Here is a 26,818-nt window from a genome sequence, read left to right as displayed (position 1 = left end):
TTCCTTGTGACTGGGCTTTGCTATCTTTAATTCTGTGACAATTTCAAATCAAAGATCAAAAGCTTGCACTAAAGTAGGCCGAACTAGTCAGCTGTGTTAGTGACAGAAATTCCTAGTACCTCCAACTCTGATTCACAAGGTCGAAGCATGCATCAACATTTCCCCTCTCTGTTGCTCATAATTATAATTTGAACCAAGTGCCAAGAATGAAGCAATTACATGGCAGATAGAGTGTAATAATGAGATTAAATGCAATATGGGAAATGTAGGATCAAGCTGTTTTGGAGCTTGACCAGGAAACAATGCTCTCTTGCCAGAGGCCCCCGCAAAAATGATAACAAGACCAACCCAACAGGGTATAGTTTGGCATGTGTTTTCTTATTTGTTGTCCTTAGAGATGGGGAAGCGGGAAGTACATTTTCTGGAGCGACACCAGCAGCACTGATAAGGTCTTTTACTTGTGACACAGATTGATGGGAGGCAGAGGAGTGGAGGAGTGATAGCAGGAACCCGGGGACGCATTCGTCACAGAGGAGGGATGCTGCCATCCCCAGTTTGTTGACAAAATGCTAAATTGTGTGCATTGTCCCTGGAAATGTCAGAGGAGCTTGCAGCAGCTGCCTGTTTGGGTTTTCATTTGAAGATTAACACGTTCTGTGTCAGCCGCGCTTGCAGCCCAGTCTTTTATGATTCTTTATCAAATCCAGATGAGACAAAGTGCAGGACATCAGAGAGAGGACTGTGACACATTTCAGATTCTTCCACTGAGACGTTCTATTAAGGTCAAACAGTAAAAAAAGAGAAAAACTTGACTATAGTACAGTAGATTCACAAAAATTACCTTAGAGTAGCAAAATATGAGGATTATTGTTAATATTTCAGCATACCCCAGGACTCAGACCACATATTATTCATCAGTTATTCCTTAGTTTCATTTTGATCCAATTAGAAATTCAAATTTATGAAGCTTAGCGTTGGATCATGCAGGACACTGCAGTCATACGCCCAGCTGTGTGTTTAGCTGATGGTCATTTGATTCAAATTATCGCCTCCCAGCTCCCACAGCCAATCACAGCTCTTTCTCTCAACACAGCGGTGCATTTAAATATGATGCACTTCTCACTAATCCCTGCTTGCATTAATGCTGATGGCAAAGCTTCAACCCCTCCACCCCAGTCTCCTCCTTTACAGCATAAAGCTTGTTGCACCCTCATATTCAGATTCATGCTACTTTGGATTAATTGCTTTTGAACAAATTTTATTGTATTTAATATGCATTGTAATAAATGTATCTACCTATCTATATGGGGGTTTCTAACCATGCACTCCCTGGAAAGTCAAAGCATGCTGCTTGACCTACCCAGGGAGCATCTTTTGAGCAGAGCCTTCTCCAGCAAGTAGAACCGTATATCCATTTTGCAATGAACGGGCTGAATATGTGACTAGAGTATTCCTGAATGCATTTGAATAGATGTTTTGTGGTTGTTATATGCCTCCTGTGAGCCTGTAACTCAACTACTGTCACACATTACCAAGGCAAAAGTGTTAATTAAAATGTGAAGTCATTTTTGTGGTATCAAGCAGCCTTTTCCTCCATAAGCCATGGAAGCTCCTGCTGCTCTGTCTTGCAATTTTTGTCTTCCAGTTTTTCATTTTTTAACTGAATTAAAAAACTTTGGGATTTGTGAGGTTGGTGAAACTAAACAAGCAATCAAAAAACATTGCCTTGGGTGATGGGGAAGTTGGTGCACATGCTTCACATTCTTAGAAATGGTCACTGACAGGAAAAGTTCTTCAAATAATTAAAAAGTTGTGGTAAAATTAAGCAACAGAGTCAAATATAATTAAAGACCCCAATAAAGTGCCAGCAGAGACTTAATTTGCAGAATGAAATTAGGGTTTCCCCTTTGAATCTGAGGCTTGAGAGGGACTTGTGCCATTAGGGAAGGAAAGTAAAAATTTTAGCTCTTAATCTGAAAGTAAAATAGATATGCATCCCTGTGTACAAGATTATAAATTGGCCAAGAATTAAAAGACTCAATGCCAACTGCAAAACAACGTTTTCTGTCACGACTGTGAGTCGCTGCAATTCATAAGAAACCTTTCCAAGAACAAACAGCAAGCCTTTCATGAACAGGATGCAAACTGCAGCTAAAGATGCTGCACACCATTTTTTCAAATGCATATCAGGATGTTGTACTGAACTCACCACAGAGAAATTCATGACCTTGATGATCCACACAGTGAGAGCCAGGTTCACGATCATGGTCACCAGCAGCAGCAGCAGGAAGAAGTACAGGCCTCGTTTTCTCCATCCGTAAAGACCCACTGGGTACACGGCATCGCAGCCAGGCCGCTGGAGGTGCAGGGACTGCGATGCAAGGATAAACTGCTCCTGGGTAATCTGGAGAACAAACACAAACATGCATGCCTTTACGCTGGCTGTCTGCCAAGGATAAAAACACATCACATGAGAAGCCACAGATGTAAGCTGTTCCTACCCTGCCATCATGTTACAAAGGACTCTATGTTTATAGGGTAAAATTGGGGGGAATATTATCCACACTTTTTAACAAAATAGGGTTACAAGAGAATATTTCAAACAGCAAAAAATTTGAAAAGTTTTTAGTTTCAGGAAAAAGAATTGTTTTTTTTTTTCTGTAGCAGCTTCTGGAGAAACATATCTAGGTTCACCGGCCCAGCATACATTCAGAAATTGAACAAGTGGCAGAGTCATCCATCATGCTTCGTGCCTACAAGACAAGGTCATTTGGGTGAATTTATTTTATTAAAAAGAGATAACAAGTCAGAGTGCCCATTCTGGGAAAAACACAATTTGGTGTGTCTTCCTCTCCTGCAGAAAAAAAGGTCACATTCCTTAAGATTTCTCTCTGACAAGCTGGCCCTCAGCTGTAGAATAACTGGCCCTGAATAGGAAATGTTGTAATTACACGTCTTTGCTGAGTCAGTACACAGACATCTGCAGACAAATCTACACACTTATCAAGCATTTGTCTTAAATTTGAGTTACAGCCCTGAAAAACAAAATCCTTGGCTTCTCTGCTTGCACTGACTGAAAATTAATTTGTATGGATTAAATAACATGTCACAGCTTTGTTGACAATGCTAATTGCTTGTTGACATTTTGTCAAACTAGATCCTCGTGTTCACACACAAAGAGGCTGTGAGTGACAGCTTCCTGCAGGCCTGCAGACCTGTTTACTGCTCCCCTCTGGCTGAGATCTTCATAATGTTGCTGCCCATCAATATTTCACACGCCATGAGCGGAAAGCAGCCTTTACAGTGCTTTAGTAAGCCCTGGATGAGACAGTGACAAAGAAGCAGTTCATGATAAAGTAAATATATCTTTGCCTGTAAACAGACAGCCACACTAAGTTGGTTTTTAAAGACTCGCTTTTATATGATGTTTTCTTTTTATAATTTAGTTTTAAAGTTTTTATGGGTATTGCCCTGGGTTACATTTGTGAAATATTGACCCCATATGAGCTAATGTCAACCTTAGATCCATGGGTGGCGAATTTCTTGGGCGTTCCAAAGTTGAGGCTAAAATCTAAACGAGTTTAGGGATTTGCTGTCAGGGCCTCTCAACTTTGGAACGACCTGCCCATGGAGAAAAGGCTCACAAATTCAATATCTTTTAAATCATTTTTAAAACTCACTTTTACAGACTCGCTTTTATGAGATGTCTCTTTCAATCAATAATTTTCAGCGCTTATATTGGTGGTGCACCAGGTTACATTTGTGAAATGCTGACCCCCACATGAGCAGCCTTAGATCCTCGGGCAGGAGGTTTCTATTAATTCCAAAGTTGAGACTAAAATAGGAAGCCCCAATCAGCTATGATCCTTAATGGCTACACCAGAACTAGCAATCATATGTAACATCACATATCCAAAGATTCAAATATGATCATTTAAGTTTTAAGACACGATCATTATCAGCAAAAGCTCTTCAACTGAGTTGAAACCAGTTACTTAAATTTAAAATGGTATAACTCAGTCTTATGAGAGCCTGCCTTCTCATTTGAATCGGCACCAGATGAATCTGCGAAATATGTTTGGCCAAGAAAGATATCCTTGATGGATCCTTCGTCGGCAAGTGAAAAGGAGGATGCATTTGTTGAAGGCATTTAAAAGAGCTTTTGAATTGCGACAGCCTGGGGCACACTGCTGTGACGTGAAAGCTGCAGCCCCTGAATTGGGACACAGCTTAGGACCCTTTATAGGACCCTCCCAGGAGGGAGGAGAAATCTTATGTTGTGAGGAGAATGTCAGAAAGGGTAACTCAGGAAAATGTCAGAAGGCTGTTCAAAAAATTTTCCAGAAATTTTCAGCGTATGAAAACAGCTTTAGTGTCTGCAGGCTCTGAGGAGCTCCTACATGTGAGCTCTGATCTGAGATCAGAGAGGATGATGTCTGTCAAACGGGCTCGTCCAGGCGAGGGCGAGCAGTAGCTCTTCTCCAGCCGATCGTGACTGCAGGCTGACAGAGTGAAACTCCCCATTACTGAGCACTCTGATGGCTGTTGTTGAATTCACAACATAGCAGGCTGCCATCATTTTCTTTCACACTGGCAGAACCAACATGAAATGTCCAGCCTTATTTACATAAAGTCCTCCAGACTTCCAAGAAACAACTATTACTTTATCCTGCTACAGTGAAATACTTTAGCAGCATGAAACAAACATCCATCACAGACATACCTGTGCTCAGTTTTCCCCTGAGAAAGCTCAAATGCATGCATCATTCAAGTCTCAATCCCTGACCCCCTACTTTACTCACACTCAGCACATCATTAGCATATATGACACTGACGGCATACATCATTAGACTGTATGTTTTCCAGACGGGCTCTCATTAAACGAGGCACGGAGAGCAAAGACTCTTTAGCTCAGCAAACTGAAGACATTTTCCAAGAAAAACTGAAACACTCTACCAAAGCAGAAAACAGCATCCTGTTCTCCTCTGGAACTAGGAACAGCTGCAGGCAGGAGTAAGCCCACTGTCTGAAACTAGGCTGGTGATGGTGATGATTATTATTATTGTTGCTGCAATAAATCGATAGCCCTTACAAAAGGCAAGCAGTTGATGAATTTTATTGATTATAAAACTGCAGACGCTTAATTTGCTTGTGTGAATATTGTGTAACAGTGCGTGTCAGGCAGAGCGCTGATAAAAAGATGAAAAAAGAAGAAACACCTGCAGTTTCTGACATCTAAAGGGGATGTTAGAGTTAATTTTCTCCATGATTTACTTCGGAAAGTTAGACTTCTATATATTCTAGATTCATCTCATACAAAGTAAAACACTCCAAGACTTTTTTTTGTTGTTTTAATCTGGTTGATTACAGCTTGCTGCTCAGGAAAATCAAAAATCACTTATCTTAAAATATTACAATATTGTAGAAAAGTCCAATTTGTAAAAGTTTCAGGAGCCTTCACTCTTTGACTCTAGTTTAGTTCACACAACTAGAATCATGGGGAAGACTGCTGAGTTGACAAATGTCCAGAAGACAATCATTCACACCCTCCAAGAGGAGGGTAAGCCACATCAGGTCACTGCCGACTGAGCAGGCTGTTCTCAGAGGCTGTTTCAAAGTATATTCATGGAAAGTTGACTAGAAGGGAATTGTGATAAGAAAAGGTGCACAAGCAACAGGGATGAGCTCAGCCTTCAGAGGATTGTCTGACACAGCAGATTCAAGGAGCAAGGCCGGAATAACCATTAGGGCAACTGTGCAACTGCCCAGGGGCCCGGGACCCACAGGGAGCCCACAGCAGTAACACCTCGCAAACATCCAACCATATAAATGATTGCCTAGTGCTTTAATAATCTTGTCCACTAGTATCACTGTAGTTTTCACACAGAGGCACTAGTGGCACTGTGAGCTCCTCACTGGCCATGGGGGCATGAAGCAGGTCAAAGGTGACAGAGGAAAAAAACAATCAACTGTTTGCTTGAAATGTTACTAAGTTGCCTTGGCTTGACGGAGTGGTATGCAAGATTTCACATACATTTAAAAAGCCAGATTGCACAGGTAGGCATTAAATTGACGGCCCCTGGATATTTATATATATTTAGACCAGCCTAGACCAGCCTAGACCAGACTGTGCGCTACTGTTCTAATACTAATTCTGTGGTTTGGGGGGCAATAAGTGCTTTAAGATTTACTTGAAAGCCCTTGTCCAGGGGCACATCCATGTCTTAATCTGGCCCTGACAAGGAGTGAGCTGACGCTGTAGTCAGTGTTTCAAGAGCCATCACACACAGACGGGTCCAGAAAATGGGCTACATGTGTTGTGTTCCCAGTGTCAAGCCACTCCTGAACCACAGAGAATGTCACCTAGGCTAAGCAAAAGACCTGGACCATTGCTCAGTTGTCCAAAGTCCTGTTTAATATGAAACTAAATTTTGACTTCATATGGAAATCAAGGACCCAGAGTCTGGAGGACGATCAGAGAGTAGGTGCTTGAAGCCCAGTGTTTTTAGTTTCCACAGTCAGTGATGGTTTGGGGTGCCATGTTATGTGCTGTGTTGGTCCACTGTGCTTTATCAAGTCCAGAGTCAACACTGTCAGCCGTCTACCAGGAGAGTTTAGAGACCTTCGTGCTTCCATCTGCTGAGAAGCTTTTTGAGATACTGATTTCCTTTTTCAGCTGGACCTGGACCCTACCCACAGTGAAGCCAAACTACCAGAAACTGGTCTGCTGTGGTATTACTGAGCCTGATTAGTCACCCAACTGGCCTGACCTGAACCCCATACAGAATCTCTGGGGTGTTGTCATATGAGATGAGAGACACCAGACTCAAGACAGACAGGTCTGTATTGGAGTTCTTACAGCAATCACAGACCACTTACTACACAAACCAAAAGTGAAAGAAAAAAAAAACATTAACATTTAAAATTTCAAAATACAACATCTGTCTTTGGACTCACTCATTCATTTTCACGTCTTTTCCAGTACTGCTCACTGAGGGGGCATAAATGGATGATCAATCTGTAAACCAGAGCAATAAAACAGCATCTAAAGAGAATCTTCTGCACATTCTTATCTCCATCCACATTTTAAGAGACCTTTTCCTCAGACCAACAGTTTGCGTTGTGTCTTCCAGCGCTGGCAGATGTCTCACAAATGAGTGTTGCGACTTTGCAGCAAATACAAATGACCCATATCGCTGGCCTAGAAATGTCAGTGCTTCCAATTTAACCGGCGATACAGCTGAGGGACGAGAGCATTATGAGAGGCGCTCACTCAAAGGCTGAATATCAGCTCTCTGTACAGTGCTTCTTCTCACCAACACAACTTCACACAAAGTTCATTAAAAACACATTCTCACATCCTGTTTGAGACGTTGATATCTTTGCACTGTAAGACCCTTCCAGAAACATTAAAGACAAAACTCTTTAAAAGGAATATTTAAGCCTCCAGCCATGCCCTCGCTGGACAAACTCAGCCAATTTTCAATCCACTTTGCCATGGGAAACATCAGCTCTTGTCATTTCTATGGCAACCCACAGTTCTTAACACTAGTGGATGCTATGATGTCTTTGCAGGAGTTTAAATGCATGCATTACAGCAGTCGAGTTGTGAACTCCTAAAGTTAGCACATTCACAGAGCGATGCATTACTGCTTGGTAAGTACACCTTAACAGGAAGCAGCTCTTATAAAACAGAGTCCTCAGTTCGAAACAAGACGTAAACAACGGAGCAGGACGTCATCTTTTGTTATTGTTTTGATTTACTTACAGTGCATTTTTACCAGGGCTGTCCTTACTGATGGCCGGACGAAGCATTGCTCTTCAGGAGACGTCTAGCTGCATAATCTAACTATCTCTGCAAACACTGAACACTAGTCTCACTTTTGAGCTTTGTAACATGACATCTTTATAAAAGTGAAGTTTTATTGAAGTTATAATTGAACTGATAGACACTTTAAAGCAGAGGTTCATTAAAAGTGGTTTATATATGCCTACATTGCTGTGAAAAAGTATTATCCCCCTCCTTATTCCAGCTTCTAATCTTCACATCCCATAAAGCATGACTTCAAAACCTCTGAACTACTCCTTTAAAACATCCCAACATCAGACAGAAATCAGTGCCACAAAAATCCTCTCTCTACACTCCTGAACCTTGCATGTCTCTTGCCAACCACAGCCCCTCCATTATCACCTCATAAAACCATTGTGTGTCCTCATGCATACCGTGAAAGAGTTTCTGAGATGAGGTTGAGTCTAACACCATTAATACATTCACACACCAAATAATAAATTAGATTTCCACTTTCTCACAAAGCACATGCTGTAAGAGAGACTAGATTAGATCACAGATGTATTATCTTTCTGTACAAAGAGTGAAATTCACTTTAAATCCTACAACTCAGTCAGAAACTTTTGTAAAAGTTAGACAACTGATTCACACAACTTTAGTCTTACTTAGAGATTAAAATAATAGCTTCTGTCTCTGAGCAATGATTAAAATACCTGAAAGTTTTGTGCCGAATCTGACTGGTATTTAAAACTGTTGATTCCCTCCAAAACTTCTCTAAAACCTGAGTTCTAGCTGACCACCATACTTCTTTTTTTCATTCTTCATGTCTTTTTTTTTTTTATTTAAGATTTATTTTTGGCCATTTTTGTGCCTTTATTAGATAGAGAAGGACAGTGGATAGAGCCGAAAACAGGTGGGGGGAAGTGGGGAAGAGACATGCGGTGAAGGGCCTCAGGCCGGATTCGAACCCCGGCCGCCCGCGTACATGGGGAGCACCTTTAACCACTAGGCCACCTGCTCCCCATTCGTTCTTCATGTCTAACCATGGGGTGGGTTGACAAGATTAAACCATTTTCCTACTTCACAGACACAAACATGAAGTTTCCTTAATTTGTGGGAAAATCTGTTTTGGTTTACTGAGACCAAAGCTGAACTTTTTGACCATTATTCTAAAAAATGTGTTTGACATAAAAACAACACTACACATCACCAAAGAAAACCATCCACATGGTGAAGCATGGAGGGGCAGCACCATGGTTTGGGCTGTTTTTCTTCAGCCGGAACTTGGGAGTGATTTATGACAATCATCTCGTAGTGCATTGCATCGTTTCATACAGTATCGTCTGGTATTGTATTGTCTTGTATTACATATCATTTCATACTGCGTCATATCGTATATTCTTAAAATGTAACTTATCCTACAGTGTCATATCATATTGTATCGTCTTGCATTGTATCAAATTGTCTTGTTTTGTATCATGCTGTATCCAATCCTTTTGTCTTGTATGATAGCATCATATTGTATCATATCTTTTTGTATCATTTGTAACATAAACTGCTATTCAAAATGAAATTCTAAAGAGCTACAGTAACTTTACTCGAGTGTATGACATTTCAAACTTCAACCTCTAAACAAAATTCAACCAACCACTTTTCTCTCGACTCAGGCAACGAAGAGAAAACCTTTTCCCAGCCCGCACTCCTTACACAAAATCTCTGTTTAAAGCACAGTTGGCAGCCACTCTATCTGCAATGAAATCATCAGGATACGTTTGAGAGAGCTGGAGACGAGTGTCAACAGATTATCACCAACAGATGGCTGTGAAATCTACTCAAAGCTACGGATGCTTTTCCACCTACAGTCCTGATTACATGTCGTTTCTATTAATAGAAACGAAACACCCACACGGTAACTTGCTTCTCTGAGGTACAATGAGCTCTGAAAAAACTGCTTTCTCAGTCTATCATGTGCTGTGCTGGAAAAGTGCTCAGTATATTTACGTCTTTAAAAAGCTACTTCATCACTTCTTTTGGAACTTACGCTGAGGATTGTGCCACTTTTTGCAAGGTGGGGGAAGAAGAAGCAAAAGAGTGGGGGTCCTCAGAGTTTTGACGTTCCAGCTGGATCCAGCCAAAGCCAGCAATTACCCAGTAGTCCCTTCCCACCACCAGCACGCCTCATCTTCACCAATTAGCGTGCTGGGTTGATATTCTACATGGTGTTTAGATCAAACAGCGACACGCTGCAGAGGCAGCAAAACGCAGCTGAGGAGCCCCCCTAATGAAAGAAAATGAGACGTTATCAACGCCCTGATAATGTTAATCAGCCAATCACAGAGCGCTCCCTTGCTCAGTAGTGCCACAGGAGTCCCGCAGGGCCGTCTCAGCTGGAGGTAAGAAAACATTTTAGGAGCGCTAATGACCGTGGAGCTCGTACTCATCCATCCTGCGCATGAACACAGCATATTCTCTGAGGCAGCAACAGGAAAAAGAGTGGACACAATCATGAGGTGCAGCATTAAAGCACCTGTTTGTTTGGCCGTTTTAGTTCGGCAGAGACGTCTGAACATCCAACTGTGACTGGAAAAGCCAATTATATTTCTAAAATGTGCTACTCAATTCATCGACATAACCATTCCACATTTTGTTGATGTGACAATGAAGCATGCAGGTGATGCTGCAGCTGCCAATAGGCGCTCCACTTAAGATGTGAAATCCAATTTTTGTGGCTCCATCATCCCTGGTGGAGTTACAATAGCAGCACAGCTCATCAATGGCTTCATCTCTCGCTGTGTGGCTGCCCTTTATGGATGGACAGGTGGATAGAGGTGCGCTTCCTTGAACTTAAAGGTAACACCACTGTAGGGAGGAGATCGGCGGGGATCAAAGATCTCCAATAAGTCCGACACAAGTGAAAGGCTGCAGCTGTTCAATCAGAGAACAAACATCACAGAGTGTTTTGAAGAGAGGCTTTCAGAGAGAATTTTCTCCTGCGTTTGATGGCATTTTGATGAAAATATTCGCACCTGGCAACGCAAAAGGTATGCAACAAACCTTTCTGCCTTTCTGACCTTTGCATCTTCTATTTATGTGGGTTTTGTTAAGTCTCAAATGTTCCCAGCTTCTTGTCATTTCTTCCCTCAGTGTTGATGATGGCTCTGGCAAACTGCTGATGTAAACAGACAGACACTTCTCCACACTACACTAGCTTTCCCTGCTAATCCCTGAGCAAATCCTTGGAGAGCCTACAGGGCCATTTTGGACAGCACCCCATAGGCGTCATTTGCATTCATCAGCCAAACCCACCGGGTGGGGGGAAGCAGCCAGACTGAACGCTATCAACACAAATAAAGTCACAAAAACATCAAAATAAAGAGGATTCTTGCAGTTTAAACCCTGAAATATGAAAGTAGCACATTATTTGTGGCATGAAGTTGTAGGTTTGTTATGGGAAGTGCTGGATAAGCTCAGAAAACAAATAAAGGGTTATTTCTTCTACCTACATTTTTAACTATGTTATGATTTTAGTGAAATCTGATATCTTTAGGAATATACAATATTGTAGGAATAATATTGGATGTCAGATTGTATCTTTAAACGTGAATTATCTCTGTTGGCAGATACAGAAATAACTTCAATCGGTATGTACAGCTGACAATGTGATAAAGTGATGACAGCTTGCAACATGTTCTTGCAGCATGACAGCATCAGATATCACATAGCATCTTGCAGCATTGCCTGCTGCTGTCCACACTTTCTCTGTTTTCTGTATGTAATTTCTCTGCCTTGTAAATTTCAGTTTTGCCATGCCATCATTTTGATATCTAGTGAGGCCGGGCAATTTAAAAAAATTTAGATTAAATTGCAATATGGCCTGATGCAATTTCGAAATCACAGAGGGTGCAATATTTCGACCTGAAATGTGTCAGAATACCAATTTAATATAGTTGTTTTTGCAGCAGCGGCAGAAATGATATGCTCTGCACCAGAAATCCCCAAATGTTTCAGCCTAATGCCAGAGATTGAGGATCCCCCATAGTCATGTACATTAAGGAAAAGTCATGTGCAGAGAGTCAAATGAAGGATTTTTTTAAACAATTCTCTAATTTAAGCTTAAATCCAACCTAATGACTATAGTTTTGTTTTAAATCAAACTAAATGCATGCATATAAACTTAGCACAGTAAGTAAGGAAATTTGTGTTTGGTAGACTATTTCTTTGTTGTAACAATGCTTCTTGGCAAAAAATCTTATACCACTGGAAAGCCTGTTTTTTTCCCTTTTAAATGGTGCCACAATTGTAAGGAACATGCATTTATGGGATGTGCAGCAGAGCTGAGTATGTGGGTTGCACTCATGAAAAATCTTCTCTGCCAATGCCAAACAGCTGATTCTGCCATTGACTCTTGTTGGGTGTTTGTTGGATTGGATGAGTGAAGTTTGAATAAACAAGACATATTGGCAATTTAACAATTTATTCATTTAACAAACAGGAGCCTCAGTAGTGTGTGGAAGAACCATACACAGCCACAACAGCCTGGCTCCTCCTCCTCACGCTGGTCACCAGCCTGGTCACACACTGCTGTGGGATGGCATCCCATTCTTCAACCAGCATTTGTCACAAGTCAGCCATGCCTAAGCTGATCCCACAAATGTTCAATAGGGTTGAGTTCAGGACTGCTGGCAGGCCATCCCATCATCTCCACTCCCAAATTCTGGAGGTAGTCTCTGATAAACCCCGCTCTGTGGGCAAGAGTGTTGTCATCTTGGAGGACAGAGTTCGGTCTCAGACTGTGGAGATATGGGATTACCACTGGTTGCAGAATATCATCTCGATATCCCTCTGCACTGAGATTGCGTCCAATGATGACGAGGCTCGTTTTTTCCTGTGAGGGAGATGCCACCCCACGCTATCACACTGCCTTCACCAAAAGATGTTACTCTTTCGGTGCAGCAATCAGCATAGCATTCTCCGTGTCTTCTCCACACTTTGACCCGACGATTCAACTGTCGTAGGCAGAATCTGGACTCATCGCTGAACATAACGTTCCTCCACATATTCAGGTTCCAGTACACGTGTTGCGGACACCAGCACGAATGAGCCTGACAGTGAAGGGCAGTCTTGGCAGGCAGTCATGGCAGGCCTCCTGGCAGCCCTATGAGACCGGAGATTGGCTGTGTGGAGTCTGTTTCGGATTGTCTGGGCAGAGAGCCGTCGGCAATTTCGTCCTGCAAACGTTGACTGCAAATCTGTAGAAGACAGCCTACAGTACCTAAGCGCTGAGCGGGTGAGGAAACGGTCTTCTTGGAGTGTCGTCTTCTTGGGATGCCCACTTCGCGGCCTGTCTCTGACATCCCCCATTATATGGAACTTGGCCTGCAGTTTGGAGATGGTACTAGGGTTCACTCCAAACAATACCGCAAATTGGTTTTGCGGAACACCAGCTTGAAGTTCCCCTATCACACAGGCCCTATCTAGATCATTCAAATGTGGCATGCTGATCCTTGGAGCAGACACCTACTGACCACTGTAGCAGGGCCCATGCTCACAGGTGCTGCCCCTGGGGGTACCAGAAACAAGAATCAATAGCAACAGCAGAATAAGCATTGGCAAAGAAGATCTGGCACATTTTTCATGGGTGCAACCCACACACTCAGCTCTGCTGCTCATCCCACAAATACATGTTCCTTACAAATGTGGTATCATTTAAAAGGGAAATAAACAGGCTTTCCAACTGTGTAAGATTTATGGCCAAGAAGCATTGTTACAACAAAGAAATAGTCTACCAAACACAAATTTCCTTACTTATTGTGCTAAGTTTATTTGTACAATACTTTTAATTTTGGAAGGCATCTAGTGACCTCCCTCTTAGTACCCCCTGGAGGGGGGTTCTGGATCTCCACTTTGGGAACCACTGCTTTCTTTTCTTTCAGAAATAAATTGCAAAAATCATATTTTTTTATTATTTGGGCCAAAGTTTTGGGTATCCTTCCACAAGCTTCTCACAAGAGTTTGCTAGAATTTTGGCTCATTGCTCCTAACAGAATTGACATAACTGAGTCAGGTTTGTCGGACGCCTTGCTGCTTCAATATTTCTGCATAATTTTCTTTCCTCATGATGCCATCTGTTTCGTGAAGCACACCAGTCCTTCCAGCATCAAAACACCCCTACAACATGATGCTGCCACCCCCGTACTTCACAGTTGGGATGGTGTTCTCAGGCTTGCAAGATTCCCCCATTTTTCCTCCAAATGTAACGATAGTCATTATGGCCAAACAGTTCAGTGTTAGTTTCACCACACCACAGGACACGTCTCCAAAAATTAAGGTCTTTGTCCCTGTGTGCATTTTCAATCTGTAATCTGGCTTTTTTTGGTTGCTTTTGGAGTAATGGCTTCTTCCTCGTTGGGTGGCCTTTCAGCCCATGTCAGTAGAGGACTTGTTTCACTGTGGATAATGACTCTCTTACCAGCTTCAGCCAGCATTTCTGTGGTCTTTTGCTTTTGTTCTAGGGTTGATTCACGCACAAAGGCATGTTCATCTCTGGGATGCAGAACCCGTCTCCTTCCTGAGTGGTATGATAGCTGGACATTCCCATGGTGTTTATACTTGTGTATAATAGTTCTAACAGACAAGCGTGGCACCTTCAGGCACCTGGAAATTGTGCCCAAGGATGAATCAGACTTGTGGAGGTCTGCAATTCTCTTCCTGATATCTCAGCTGATTTCTTTGGATTGTGCCATGATGCCACACAGGGAGGCAGCGCGTTACAGGTGTGCCTCCAATTAACTCAAATGTTGTCAATTAACCTATCAGAAGCTTCCAAAGCAATGACATCATCATCTGGGTGTTCCCAAACTGTTTAAATAGTATATTTAAACTTCTGACTTTGAAGAAATGTATCTAAGAAATTCTCTCTATCATTATTCTGGTATATAAAAATAATTTTAGTAATCCTAATTGACCTAAAACAGGAAAGGTTTAGTCTGATTTAATGTCAGACAGTAAGAAAAAAAAGGTTATGTGTCTTTTTATAGAGTACACTCCTAATGTCAACTGTATCTAACAATATATCAGACATAACAGAGAATGTTCAGAGAATGTAACTTAACCACTGACACGGTTAGCTAGAACGTCACCATTTAGCACGGTTACTAGTTAAAATGTAACACCTACTCTCCCATTGCATTTTTTACAGTGAAGTCTTTAGACTTATGATCCTTTTTTCCACTGATGTTGCTGAAAAAACAACTGTTCCACTGACTTGTTTGAGAAGAGCTACATTTTTATGTGAAAACATGTTTTCTAAAAAAAAATGTGGCTTTAAATAAATTGTTCTCACTAGTGAGCTCACTGTCTGTCACTAGGTTGTTACAGTGCCATTAGTATCTCTCAAAATGTATAAAAAAAAACCTTGCTTTTACTGTTAATCTTAAATATAAATTGAAGAGCTTTTAACTTACATGATTTGTTTTTCATTAATAAATAGAGATTTTTAAAAAATAATATACTTATCTCTTATGAGAGATCAAGACTGTCACAATAAGGTAACAAAAGTGACAAGAATAAAAGGTTCATTCATATCAGTGTTAGGAAAAAGGTGTTTGCATACCGTTCATCAGCAAAAACCCAATATTGTGCATCTCTTGATATCAATACCACAGCGACTGAATTATTAAATCTTAGTCAATTAATACTGCAAAAAAAATTGCACGCAATCTCCTACTTGCTTCCTTAATTGCACAAAACACTGGCGCCAATTATTTGTTCAATATAGACATTGTTCAAGAGTTTTCTTGCATTTTTAACAGATTCACTCCTCCCCTCTCCTAAGTGCCTGTCTAAGGCATTTGATGCATTTTTTACAGCTTTTATACTTTTTTGATATCACGAATCACTGTGATAACCGACTGTATAATTCAAAAACTCCTGGGATCTAAAACGATCAAAGAATTGAACATTTTGACAGCCTGAGTGCCTGTGTAAGGGTGTAGAAGGCCAACAGATCCCCTTCAGTGCACGGCCAAACAGAAGCTGTGCTGTGTCGGTCCCTGTCACAGAGCTTCCTCCTTTCTTTTGCACTGCAGCACTGAAGACAAGATGCATTCACTGTACCCAGAGGTTACTGCCTCCCCCTCCCTTGCCATAGCCTGGAATGATAATGAGAAACCACGCAGGAGGAATATTCATAAGCTGTCACATTACAGTGATTCTTCAAGAGGAGAATGCATAGAATATGAGGTGGGGAGCAGGAGGGAGGTATGTAAGTTACTCAAGGCAGGCTTCCTGAGGTGTTTGAGGTGCTGGTCAGCAGTTATTAATCATCATGTTCCCGCCTGGAGGAAGGAGATGCAAACACTGCAAGACTGCAACAGTGAGCAGACACTTCACATTCATCTTTAATTAGCAGGGATTTTTTAATGCAACAATTGAAGCAAAGGGTGCACCTGTTGCGGAGAGCACTCAAGAGGAGCTCGAATTTGAACTGCTGAATAAAACAACACAATACGCGGATAAATAATTCATAAACAAGTCCCTGAAGTATACCCCAGTCCTGTCTTGTACGGCAAGGTTAATAAAACTCAATTTCCTGATGCGTCATGAGTTTTCCGTGTTAAACTGTCAACGATTTCCCTCGTAAACTTATCTTTTTTTAGAATAAAATTAGGCAAAACTCACACTCACAACATTGTTAGCTTACCTTCAGCGTCTCTATGTCGAGAGTGGCCGACTGCTCCATGTTTTAATGTCATTTGTCTCAGTTACATATTTCCACAAAGTTACAAGCTAAATGGACGAAAGATGCACCTCCGCGCGAGCTCCGACTCTTCTTTTTATCCATCCAGGAAAAAGCAATAAAAGGTTCGCAACACTTGTAAAACTACATATTAACGATGTTAACGCGATATTTTAAAGCTACACTTAAACAGGCTGCCTTAATGAGGGAGTGGGGCTCAGATGCTCTCGTCCGATGCTCACTTTTCCCTCCAGCTGCTGCTGATGAGACCAGTCGCTCTCGTGCAAAACTCTTCAACGTCAAGATTAGCGGGATCAGGCATTCCACTTCCCGTAGTTATTTTCACAATAAAAGTCTAACGGAACTGCACATAACTACTACTTATTTCTCCCTGATATGTTTTAATTCTGTACAGAGGTGCTTTCAAGGTGCAAAATTACCGTTTTGGATTACTATTTTGTATGGTACTCGTAAGTGTTAAAAAAAAAAAAAAACCTCATTACAGCTTCAACAATAAGATATAAATCGTTATCCATATTCCCCAGTAAATTCAACCATTTGAAACTCTTTAGTCAGACATGTTTCAGTTTAGACTGTGGATGCAAAAAGAAAACAAATTATAGAACAATGATATGGAAATAAAACATATATTACAAAGTGTATAAATGCAGAAGCCTCCAGAGAAAATACAGTACATGGATTTTTTTTTTTTTTTTTTTGAGAAATCAAGAAACTGACACATTATCACGGGGAGACCAGCTTTACTATCTCACGCTAGAGATAAATATGTCACAGTCTCAGGAAAACAACCAGAAATGACTTACCTTGACAAAACAAAGTAAAGTCACAATTTTCTGTACTTAGGTTATTAACACTAAAGGCTTTGTAAACATACAGTAGACTTTACCACGTTTTTTTTTTTTGACAAGAAACAAACTTTTAACTCATTGAAGTCACTCCAATACCTAAGCTACTATAGGGTCATGAACCACTAATGTGGAAATATCATTAAATATGATCTTGTGTAATTTAACAGTGCTCTGAAAGTGATCATTCTTCATAACTACTATTACTTTCATTATTCATGTTCATCTTAAAATTAACATATTTACTATTTAGTGTATTTACTGTACTTGAGAACGCAGTGAAAAAATCAAACTGTGACGGATTTTAAGTATATCTTTTTAAAAAATCAAATAAGGGGGTTAAGTTAGGTTAAGTTAAGTTAGGCTAGGTGAGGTTACGTTACGTTAGGTTAGGTAAGATGAGGTTGAATTAAGTAGGATTTAGTTTAGGTTGAGTGAGGTTAGGTTAGGTAAGGTTAGCTTGGGTCAGGTCAAGTTAGGTGTGGTTAAAATATATTAGGTAAGTTTAGTTAAGTTAGATAAGGTTAAATTAAAACTTGTATGTTAGGCTAGGTTAATTCAGGTTAGGTTAAATTATGTTAAGTTGGGTTAGGTTAGGTCATATCAGGTTAGGTTAAATAATGTTAGGCTTGGTTAGGTTAGGTTAAATCGTGTTGGGTTAGGTAAGGTCAGGTTCAAATATGTCACCTATGATTAGGTTAGGTTTAATTATGTGAGGTCAGCCTAAAATTTGTCAGGTTATGTAAGGTAAGGTCATCTTAAAGCAAGATGGAGATCGGGATTGTAAGCAGTGAAAGAGTCAAATTCATTAGTTTTCTCAACAAAGAATGAAAGTACTGATTTGCCAAATAACTTTAATTACATGTTGATATTGTTTGGACTCAATTAATTTAACGAAGTGAAGAAAAAGCCTAACTACACCAAACTGTCCTTTCAAGAGACGTCTATGTTTTTATTTTATTTTGCTTGTCATAAATCGAAAAAATGTATCTTATTCTGAAAAGGCATATCGCTCAATTTCCTGTTTTGCCACAGTGAACTATCGTTGCTTTGACACCACTGAGATCACCGTAAGGAGCAATGAATTAGTTAAACACTTTGAAACATGATTAAAGCGTTTCATATGCGAACACAATAGGAAATAATTCTTTTTTTCTGTGAGTCTAGTTTACTCAACGTGTGGATATCATACACAGGCTACTGTTGATTAGTTATTGTCAATTAAATGAATGTAATAAAAAGCTAATTCTCTGAGCAAGTGGTAAGCTACAACCACAATACATGTGAATGCATAGTAAAACATGTTTGTGGTTTTCCACAAAAAGCACATAAAGTCACCGACATTCCCTTGGTTCCTTGTTTAAGGCGTTTACGCAACCTGCTGGAGAAAATCTGACACTGCAACAGGAGTTTATAAATACTATGTTGATGGTCTTGGTAAATTATCATACAAGCTACTCTTTAGCTCGAATAACCATTTACTTTTTTGGTGAAAAAAAAGTGATACGGTTGAATATTTTGAATTTAAAATTTCATTTTAGATAAATAAAAGCTTTGGGCATATTTTGATTGTTTATCTCAAAATATCAAAAGGCAGTGTTAATATTTCTGAGTGAAATCCGACATTTCATTGTAGTAACCTTAAAATGACAGTAGATGGCAACGGAGTTACATGGTTTCATTTTCAGACAAATGCAATCAACCCCAGAGCTCCAGCTCTTTTCCAAGGATTACTAATCAATTATCGGGCACTCTTTCCATCATCGCAAGGATGTCAGACGCCAAGCAAATCGCGGCACAGAAAAGGTAAATGAACCCCTCTGATCAGCGTTATTCTCTTGTATTTTAAGATAATTTAAGCACAGCTGTGACAGAAGATAAATATGTCGCTTAGAATCTTAAGAATCTATTGATCACAGATGGCGACACCCACTTTCATTGGGTTGTCTGTTGTCAGTGGGTCTGTGTCTATGTGATACTGCGCATCATTGATTTTAAAGTAAAATATTGTCTTCTCTGTCTTCTTTCAGCGCCAAAATAGCAGCTGGAGCTGTTGTGTGTGTTGAGAGTGAAATAAGAGGAGATGTGACCATTGGTGAGTAACCGCAAACGTATTTTGTGTAGGCTATGTCCACATCTAATTTGTCTAGCTGTTACATATGCTGCAGTTTTATAAGATTAATACTTTTTATCATTATTATTGCAGGTGCTAGAACAGTTGTCCATCCCAAAGCACGGATTATAGCAGAGGCAGGACCTATTGTGATTGGAGAGGGTAATCTAATAGAGGAGCAGGCGCTCATCATTAACAGGTAACAGCTTAATCCCCTATTTTCTCATTACAGCTGCACCTTAACTTACCTTTGTGCTTTCTGTCTGAAGTTATCCAGAGAATATCATGCCGGATACAGAGGGAGTGGAGCCGAAAACGATGACAATTGGGACCAATAATGTGTTTGAAGTTGGATGTGGTATCCTTTACAATGGTAACATAATATTCAGACATTTTACTGCAGAGACTGACTGAGATATGATGCATCTACACAGGAAGGCCTGGGATGGCATTCAAGTCATTTAGAAACTGTATTGCAGGTACATTGTTTGTCCAGTAGGGTGTGCTGACAGTCCAATATCAGTGAAATTTCTCCATCAGCAAAAACTTGATGCCTCTGAAATACCAGCTACATTAAACATTGTTTTAATGTCTGGTTGTTTTTGATTATGTGATAAAAACAAACTACTCCACTGGGATAAAACAGATGATGAATTCTAAACTATTTAACCATTGATTTGACAAAGATACACAAGGGAAGAATGTCAGGGGAAATTAACTTAATACCAAGAAACTTGTGAGACTTTATTGCACTTTCACCACAACTGGATATGTGCCAAAGAATGTGCTTTGTCAAATTTTGTCCCCTTACAGAGCCCCTAAGAGGGCACTTTGTCAAATTCTGTTGACTTACAGGACACCAAACAAGCCACTTTTTTATTTGTTTTTAACTTAGATTGCACCTGAGAGGACACTTTGCAAAGTTTTGCTCACTTAGATAGCACACCTAAGGACACTTTGTCAAATCTTGTCCACTCACAGGGCTTCAATGAGAGCACTTTGTCTTTTTTGTTTACTAAGATGGCACCAAAGAGAGCATTTTATATTTTTCCACTTAGAGGGCCCTGAGAAAGAGTACTTTGACAGATTTTGTTCATTCAGCAGGCACCAAAAAGGGTACTTTGGGAAATTTGTCTACCAAGACAGCATCAAAGGACACTAAGTTAAATTGTCTACTTAGAAAATGGACACCTAGTAAAATTTTGTCTACTTGGAGGGCCCTAAGGAGGACACTTAATTAAAAGTTGGCACTTTATAAGAGTTTGTCCACTTAAAAGGCACCTGGAAGGACACTTAGTAACTTCTTGTCCACTTTGAGCGTACCAAAGAGGGCGCTTTGTCAACTTAGTCCATTTAGATGGCAACAAAGAGGGCACTTACAAATTTTGTCCACTTAGGAGACACCAAAGAAGACAATTAGTAAAAATATTTTTCACTTAGAAGTAAAATTTCATCCACCTGGAAGGCACCAAAGAGGACACTTAGTATTATATGCAACAAATTTAACTTTGACGTTTTAGTCCAATTTTTCCATGAGGAAGATGAGGTGAAGTCTAGCTGTGTTTGACAATTTGCTTTTTTGTAGCCCCCTTGTTGGGGAAAAAAATAGCAAAGTTCTGACTTTGGTGCCATCTAAGTAGACAAAATGTATCTACAACTGAAGAGCTCTCTGTGGTGCTTTGTAAGTGAGCAAAATTTTGACAACAATTAAAGCCCTTGGCACCCAGTCCTGGATAAAAGAACTCTGGTGAAAGTTGCAATAGTTTGTGCTTGTAAAAAGAGCTCCCTTTTATGCTTGCTGCAGCTTTTTTTTTTTTTTTTTTTTACAAAACAAGACTAAAGATCGTAAGTTTCATGTAATAATGATTATTTCAAGCGTCACAAGAAAAAACGTCACATTTTAAAACGTGGTTTTTCAAAGTAGGCCTATCCAAGTATCCATAATTTTTAGGGTCTTATTTGTGTGTTTGAATCCTTAATGATAGTGCTGCAGTATCTCAAGCTCTGAAAATAGGAGACAATAATGTGATTGAATCTAAAGGTAAGTATTGTGGTCAATCAATGTATCTATATTTAAAGTGTTTGATACAGGAAATGTCTTGTATGCATTGTTTCAAATTGTTTTTAGCTTATAATTGCTTGACCAATGAAGTTGACAGCATCCTAAATAACAGTAATCTTTTTAAATATAAAGCATTTAAAGCAGAAGCTGACTGATCTGCAGTATTGCAGACAATGGTCTTTATAATCAGAACATCCAACCTTTTTTCTGCATTAAATCCCAGCTGATCTGGGGAGAAATGTGATCCTGACCAGCGGGTGCATCATTGGCGCGTGCTGCCAGGTCAACACATGCGAAGTCGTGCCTGAGAACACCGTCGTGTACGGCTCAAACTGCATCAGGCGCGTGCAGAGTGAAAAGCCACAGGTCAGTTCCCGCAGATGCCCGTCTATATGCCTGCGAGTCACGAAGTTTTGTTTACATGTGAGGGGAAAAGATGCGTGTAAACAGAGGATGGCTTTATTTTTATTTTTGTCTTTTTAGCCTCAGACTCTGCAGCTGGATTTCCTTATGAAGATTCTGCCCAACTATCACCACCTGAAGAAGACCGCCAAGGGAGGGAGCACGCCAGTGAGGAACTGAGATTGAGTAATACAACCCAAAGCCTCAGCACAAAAACACGTCTCTGTTACACTTTCGTGTTCTTTAATGTCCCATAGACCTCATGCACTGAAAAGACACTCTGCATTTCTTCTTTTACATGAAGAATAATATCAATCTTACACTCTTGAGACAATGTCTAGTATGCACTTTCACTTTAAGATCACTATTTACACTAAATGTAATATATTTTCAAACTTTCCTGTGCCATTTTATTGATTTCCCATTAAAATTGCACCCACTGATCACAAATATATTGCAATAAATATATCAATAAGCCTGAATCTTTCTCTTTATTGTGTGATCACAAGGAGGAGCTATTGAGCAACTGCATGCACAGCCTCTGTCAGGGCTTTGTTCCATCAGGTGATAGAAAACAACCAATAACAATAGTATTTATTTATAATACAACTAAAAATATCAGTATTAGCATGTTTTTTGTCCTAAAATAGACATAAAAGAACATTTCTATGTTAAAGATTCACGATTCGATTGGTTGCTGATCCACTTTATCATTTAAAAAGTGCAGTTATAGAAGGAAAAGATAAGTCTGGGTGTGGTTGTCCTCATCTTGGAGTGCCAGTTCTGCACCCTCCCACTAGGGTTTGCCAAATTGGTGCCATGGGTACAGTGGGAATTTCACACAATGCCTGGCTTACTGTAATTGACACGGGTGTGGTTGCAACTTGCATTTCCGCTGCAGCGCTGGTCTAAATAATCCCTGGCGCCCCCCCCCCTTCTCTTCTCCTCTTGTTTGAACCCCCTTGGGTGTTGCTCCCATCTGTGGCACAGCCTTGCAGATTTGGGGCGTGGATGGATTCGGTCATCTCTGCCTGAAACACCTGACTCGAGAAGTTCACTCTAACAGTTGTTTCCTTTCAGCTCTCGCGGCCGTGAAACAAGCTCAAGGCCGCCACTCTTCGGGGTTTAAAGGGTTTGTTTTTCCACCGCACAGGACAGCAGCTCCCTGTAGGAGGCCCACAGCTGGTGTCGCACACTGCCAATACTCATTTGAACATGTCACGGCGGAGTCCCACAAGGAGCCCACATCAACCAGGGGCTAATTATTTCAGCTGTGGAGTGCAGCAGGGGCCACTTCTAGGCTCCTTTCCGCTCTCAGGTCTTCTGTTTTTCCCTCCTCCTCTCTGCACTAACATCTCTTTTATTTTGGGGTGTTGCCAAAGCGTCAGTTTACTTTAATGTGACAGGCAAGACAGATGCTGGGCACAGTTGCATGGATGTGAAGAGTGACAAAGACCTCATGGGGGCCAAGAGTGGCCTTAATCTGTGGTTCGTTTTTTTAGAGGAGGCAAAATGGCTATGATGATAGCAACTCATGGCAGGAATTTGAAGAGGAAGTTCAAATGTTGGTCTATATTTGGAAGCAGTTATTTATACCTCTCCCTTACTGTACTGTTGTGAATCTGAATTATCCAGCTCACACTTGTTTGTTCAATCTTTGGTATGTTCTTTTCTTTTCACAGTATTATCTTAAATTAATATTTGCTAAAATATCTCGCATTCTTTCACAAGCCTCCTTATTATAAACAAAGAGGGAACAATGATGCTGACATTCATAGAACAGCAGTGGATATCAGAAATAGATCAAACTACTGTGAAAAACGAGGAAAAATACATCAGCTGTGGCTCTTTGGTGCACTATAATATCAGTGTTTTGGGCCACAAATGCAGTTCAAGTCGTGCTGTTGTCCACTGCAGTCAGTCATGGTCAAACAGGCCACCAGTTGGTTTGGGAGGATAAAGGCTTTCTGACAGCTGACCTTTGCATCCAGGTCCACTCCACCTTTGAAAAGTGAAATGTGACCTATAGGGCGCAGCGATTTCCGTTGAAATCCGACTGAAATTATTAATTTAATCACAACGGGGACCCTGAAACAACTCCATGTCGTGCATTTTTCTGCCATGCTATAGTGGCAAAGCTCTGTGATTATGGCACAAAGCACTGAGCTTTTGCAGTAGATTATAGCAGACTGTAAAAATTAAAGATATTCAAAGCCCTAAAAGATAAATAACATAACAAAGGGGATCACACCATTCCTACAATGTTACCTCAAGTGCTACAAGCAGAAAACTATTCCAGTTTATTATTTAAAATAGCATGAATTAAATATTGTTGACATTTCAGTCAACCTCAGCCCACCTGTAACCAAATGTAGCTCGCTACATGCTAATTAAACACGTCAAATATGGTAGTTAAGGCAAACATTTGTACAGAAGCACTGTTATTTCAGGGCCCTGAATTAGCTCCTCTGCTTTTGTTGTAAGATACTTTCAGTTTTTTAGGAAACTGGACTCAGGCGCACCAATTTTTCAAAGTAAATTGCCTCAATTCTTAAAAAGTAACAGGTTTAAAATTCTCTGTTTACTTGATTTTCAAAGAAAAGGCCCCAATCATTTAAAAATTAAAGAACCTCCTTACAATCTCTTTAAAGCAGAAGGAATTCCAAAATTTAAAACCTACTCATTTGAACATAAGATCATTAAATCTCCTCACAAGACATTTTTTTTTTTTAAATAAAAGCCTACATTTTTCAGAAGTTATTTTTAAAGAGTGCTTCAGGCAGGCTGGATTTTCTAACTAAAAGCTTCAAACTTTAAACTAAGTTCCTTAAAATCTCTTTTAAATTGAAATGATTTTAAAACTAAGCAATTGTTTGAAGTCTAATTGATTTGAATCTCTTAAAAGGGATGTTGTCTTCCCAAAAATAAAAGCCTTAGTTATTTCAAAGGTATTTTTTAGAATCTGAAGTATCCTGTATTTTCAATTTCTTTCTTTAAAATCTCTGTAAAATAGAAAGTTTTTTTTTTATTTACACCACAATCATTTGAAACTTAGTCCCCTTAAATCCCCTAAGACAACTGTTCACCAAGAATATTCTTGGCGAATTTTCAAAGTAATTGTTTTTTTTTTTTTTTAAGTTTCCTGTAATCTCTCATTTGAAATTAAGTTCCTTTGAATCCCTTAAGAAGAATGTTTTTCCCCACAAAAATAAAAGCCTCTGTTGTAACAAATATAGATTTCTTTAGAGCCCGTGTAGCATACCAGATTTTCAGAATAAAGTCAATCATTTGAAAGTTATTTTCCTAATATCTCTATAAAAAGAAAATACATCATATGAAATTAGGTTCCCTTAAATCTCCTAAAAGGACTGATTTTTTCCAAAACAAAAGCCGCATTTTTATAATCTATAACTTTGAATCTCTGGTTTACTTGATTTTCAACATAAAATCCTTAATCTTTGTGAAGTTATTACATAAAGTTTTTTCCACTTAATCTCTTATCAATATCCTTCAAAATAAAAACCTCTGTCATTTCAGAGTAAACCCTTGAGTAGGATGGATTTTCTAAATAAAAGCCTTATCTAGAACAGTTTAAGGTAAGTTAATTTTTCAGTCACTCACATCTGGTGAGCTGGCAAGAGGCAGGCACCCATTTTGCAAAGTCATGATCAGCATGCTAGCATGTGGATGCTAGCACTTACACAAGACTAACATAGCTGTGAGCAATGTTTTGCATCTTGTTGCTTCTCCAATAGGCATCTGTTCTGCTTGTCAGTATGCTAACTTACAAATACGCCTTCTTCAAATCTGCATTTTAGCTGTGTCAGGGTTAGCACGTTAGCATGTGGATGGAAGCACTTACACAAGACTAACAGAGTTGCTAGCAGTGTTTTGCATCTTGTAGCTTCTCCAATAGGCATCTGTTTTGCTTGTTAGTATGCTAACTTAGAAAAATACACCTTCTTGAAATCTACATTTTAGCTATGTCAGGGTTAGCACGTTAGCATGTGGACGCTAGCACTTGCACAAGTCTGCCAGAGTTACTAGCAGTGTTTTGGGTCTTGTTGCTTCTCTATTAATACCATCAATCAATGTGTAGGGTAAATGAATGAAGTTTAAGTACACAATAAAGGATAGCCTATAAGCTAAAGCATATGCTAGCATGCGTGTATGCTTGTAGAGTAACATAGCTTGGAAACGTATCACTCCTTTTAATGAAATAAACCTAACAATGAAGTAAGACTAATTTGTTTTGAATCTTTATAAAATTAGCTGTAAGATTTAAATGAGCTCACTGAAGGTCAATACACCGAGTCCTGCAGCTCCAAACTTATCACAGAAAGCAAATGAAGAGTCTTTCTTTCTCTGATTGTTCATTAAAGATTAAAGGCGGTGGGAAAGACAAAGACCCCAGGAGCTGGGTTTTAGTTTAACCTTTTATTGGTTCCAATGCACAATAAATAAGCAGATATAACTTTACATAGCTCCCTTCGACCTGCTTTAAGACATTTTAGGACCACTCAACTGCAGTCAGAGGGAACATTATAGTCCATTACATAGACTTGTGTCAACATTTGGGAATTCAAGCCTAGGAGACACACTTAGCATGTGTTCTCTCTACTCAACCCTTTCCCCACCAGCTGAACCATGAAGGCTTGAAATAAAATGTAACAACACAGACCTGTGCCTCTTTGTTTTGTTTCTGTAAACTTCAAGTCTTTCCAGAAAGACAGGGGTTGTCATTACCAGTTTTTGTTTTTATGTTAGAGCAGGTTTCAGTCATATTTTACACACTGCTACACCCGACCCAGGCTGTGACCTTAAGGGTTAACACACGTTCTGCTTTACT

The 26,818-nt window shown here is 39.9% G+C and overlaps 2 protein-coding genes across 4 annotated transcripts in view; one reads left to right on the top strand and one right to left on the bottom strand.

Moving 5' to 3' along the window:
* Nucleotides 1-16,800, bottom strand: part of LOC121504146 (zeta-sarcoglycan-like) — a 61,202-nt gene extending 44,402 nt beyond the window's left edge. For all 3 annotated transcript variants that reach the window (XM_041778780.1, XM_041778781.1, XM_041778782.1), the window contains exons 1-2: nt 16,491-16,800; nt 2,210-2,404 (exon numbers count right to left, since the gene is read on the bottom strand). In XM_041778780.1, the coding sequence (XP_041634714.1) occupies nt 2,210-2,404; nt 16,491-16,529 (234 nt within the window). In that variant the 5' untranslated portion in view covers nt 16,530-16,800. The remainder of the gene's footprint in view (nt 1-2,209; nt 2,405-16,490) is intronic.
* Nucleotides 16,801-19,136: 2,336 nt separating this feature from the next.
* Nucleotides 19,137-22,441, top strand: dctn6 (dynactin subunit 6). The gene is made up of 7 exons (XM_041779849.1): nt 19,137-19,198; nt 19,423-19,487; nt 19,599-19,704; nt 19,775-19,863; nt 21,499-21,546; nt 21,791-21,933; nt 22,051-22,441. Exons 1-7 carry the CDS (start codon nt 19,164-19,166, stop codon nt 22,147-22,149), a joined length of 585 nt encoding a protein of 194 aa, XP_041635783.1. The 5' UTR covers nt 19,137-19,163; the 3' UTR covers nt 22,150-22,441.
* The last annotated feature ends 4,377 nt before the right edge of the window (nt 22,442-26,818 follow it).

Source organism: Cheilinus undulatus, linkage group 22 (assembly GCF_018320785.1).
Source record: "Cheilinus undulatus linkage group 22, ASM1832078v1, whole genome shotgun sequence".
Lineage (NCBI taxonomy): Eukaryota > Metazoa > Chordata > Actinopteri > Labriformes > Labridae > Cheilinus > Cheilinus undulatus.
The sequence above is the reverse complement of the archived record's forward strand: the minus strand, read 5'-3'. Positions and strand labels throughout refer to the sequence as shown.

Excerpts from the sequence above, each read along its gene's own strand:
- dctn6 (XM_041779849.1), top strand. The coding sequence starts at position 19,164 with ATGTCAGACGCCAAGCAAATCGCGGCACAGAAAAG. Across the intron at positions 21,547-21,790 it reads TAATGTGATTGAATCTAAAG|CTGATCTGGGGAGAAATGTG; the intron begins GTAAGTATTGTG and ends ATTAAATCCCAG. Across the intron at positions 21,934-22,050 it reads TGCAGAGTGAAAAGCCACAG|CCTCAGACTCTGCAGCTGGA; the intron begins GTCAGTTCCCGC and ends TTGTCTTTTTAG.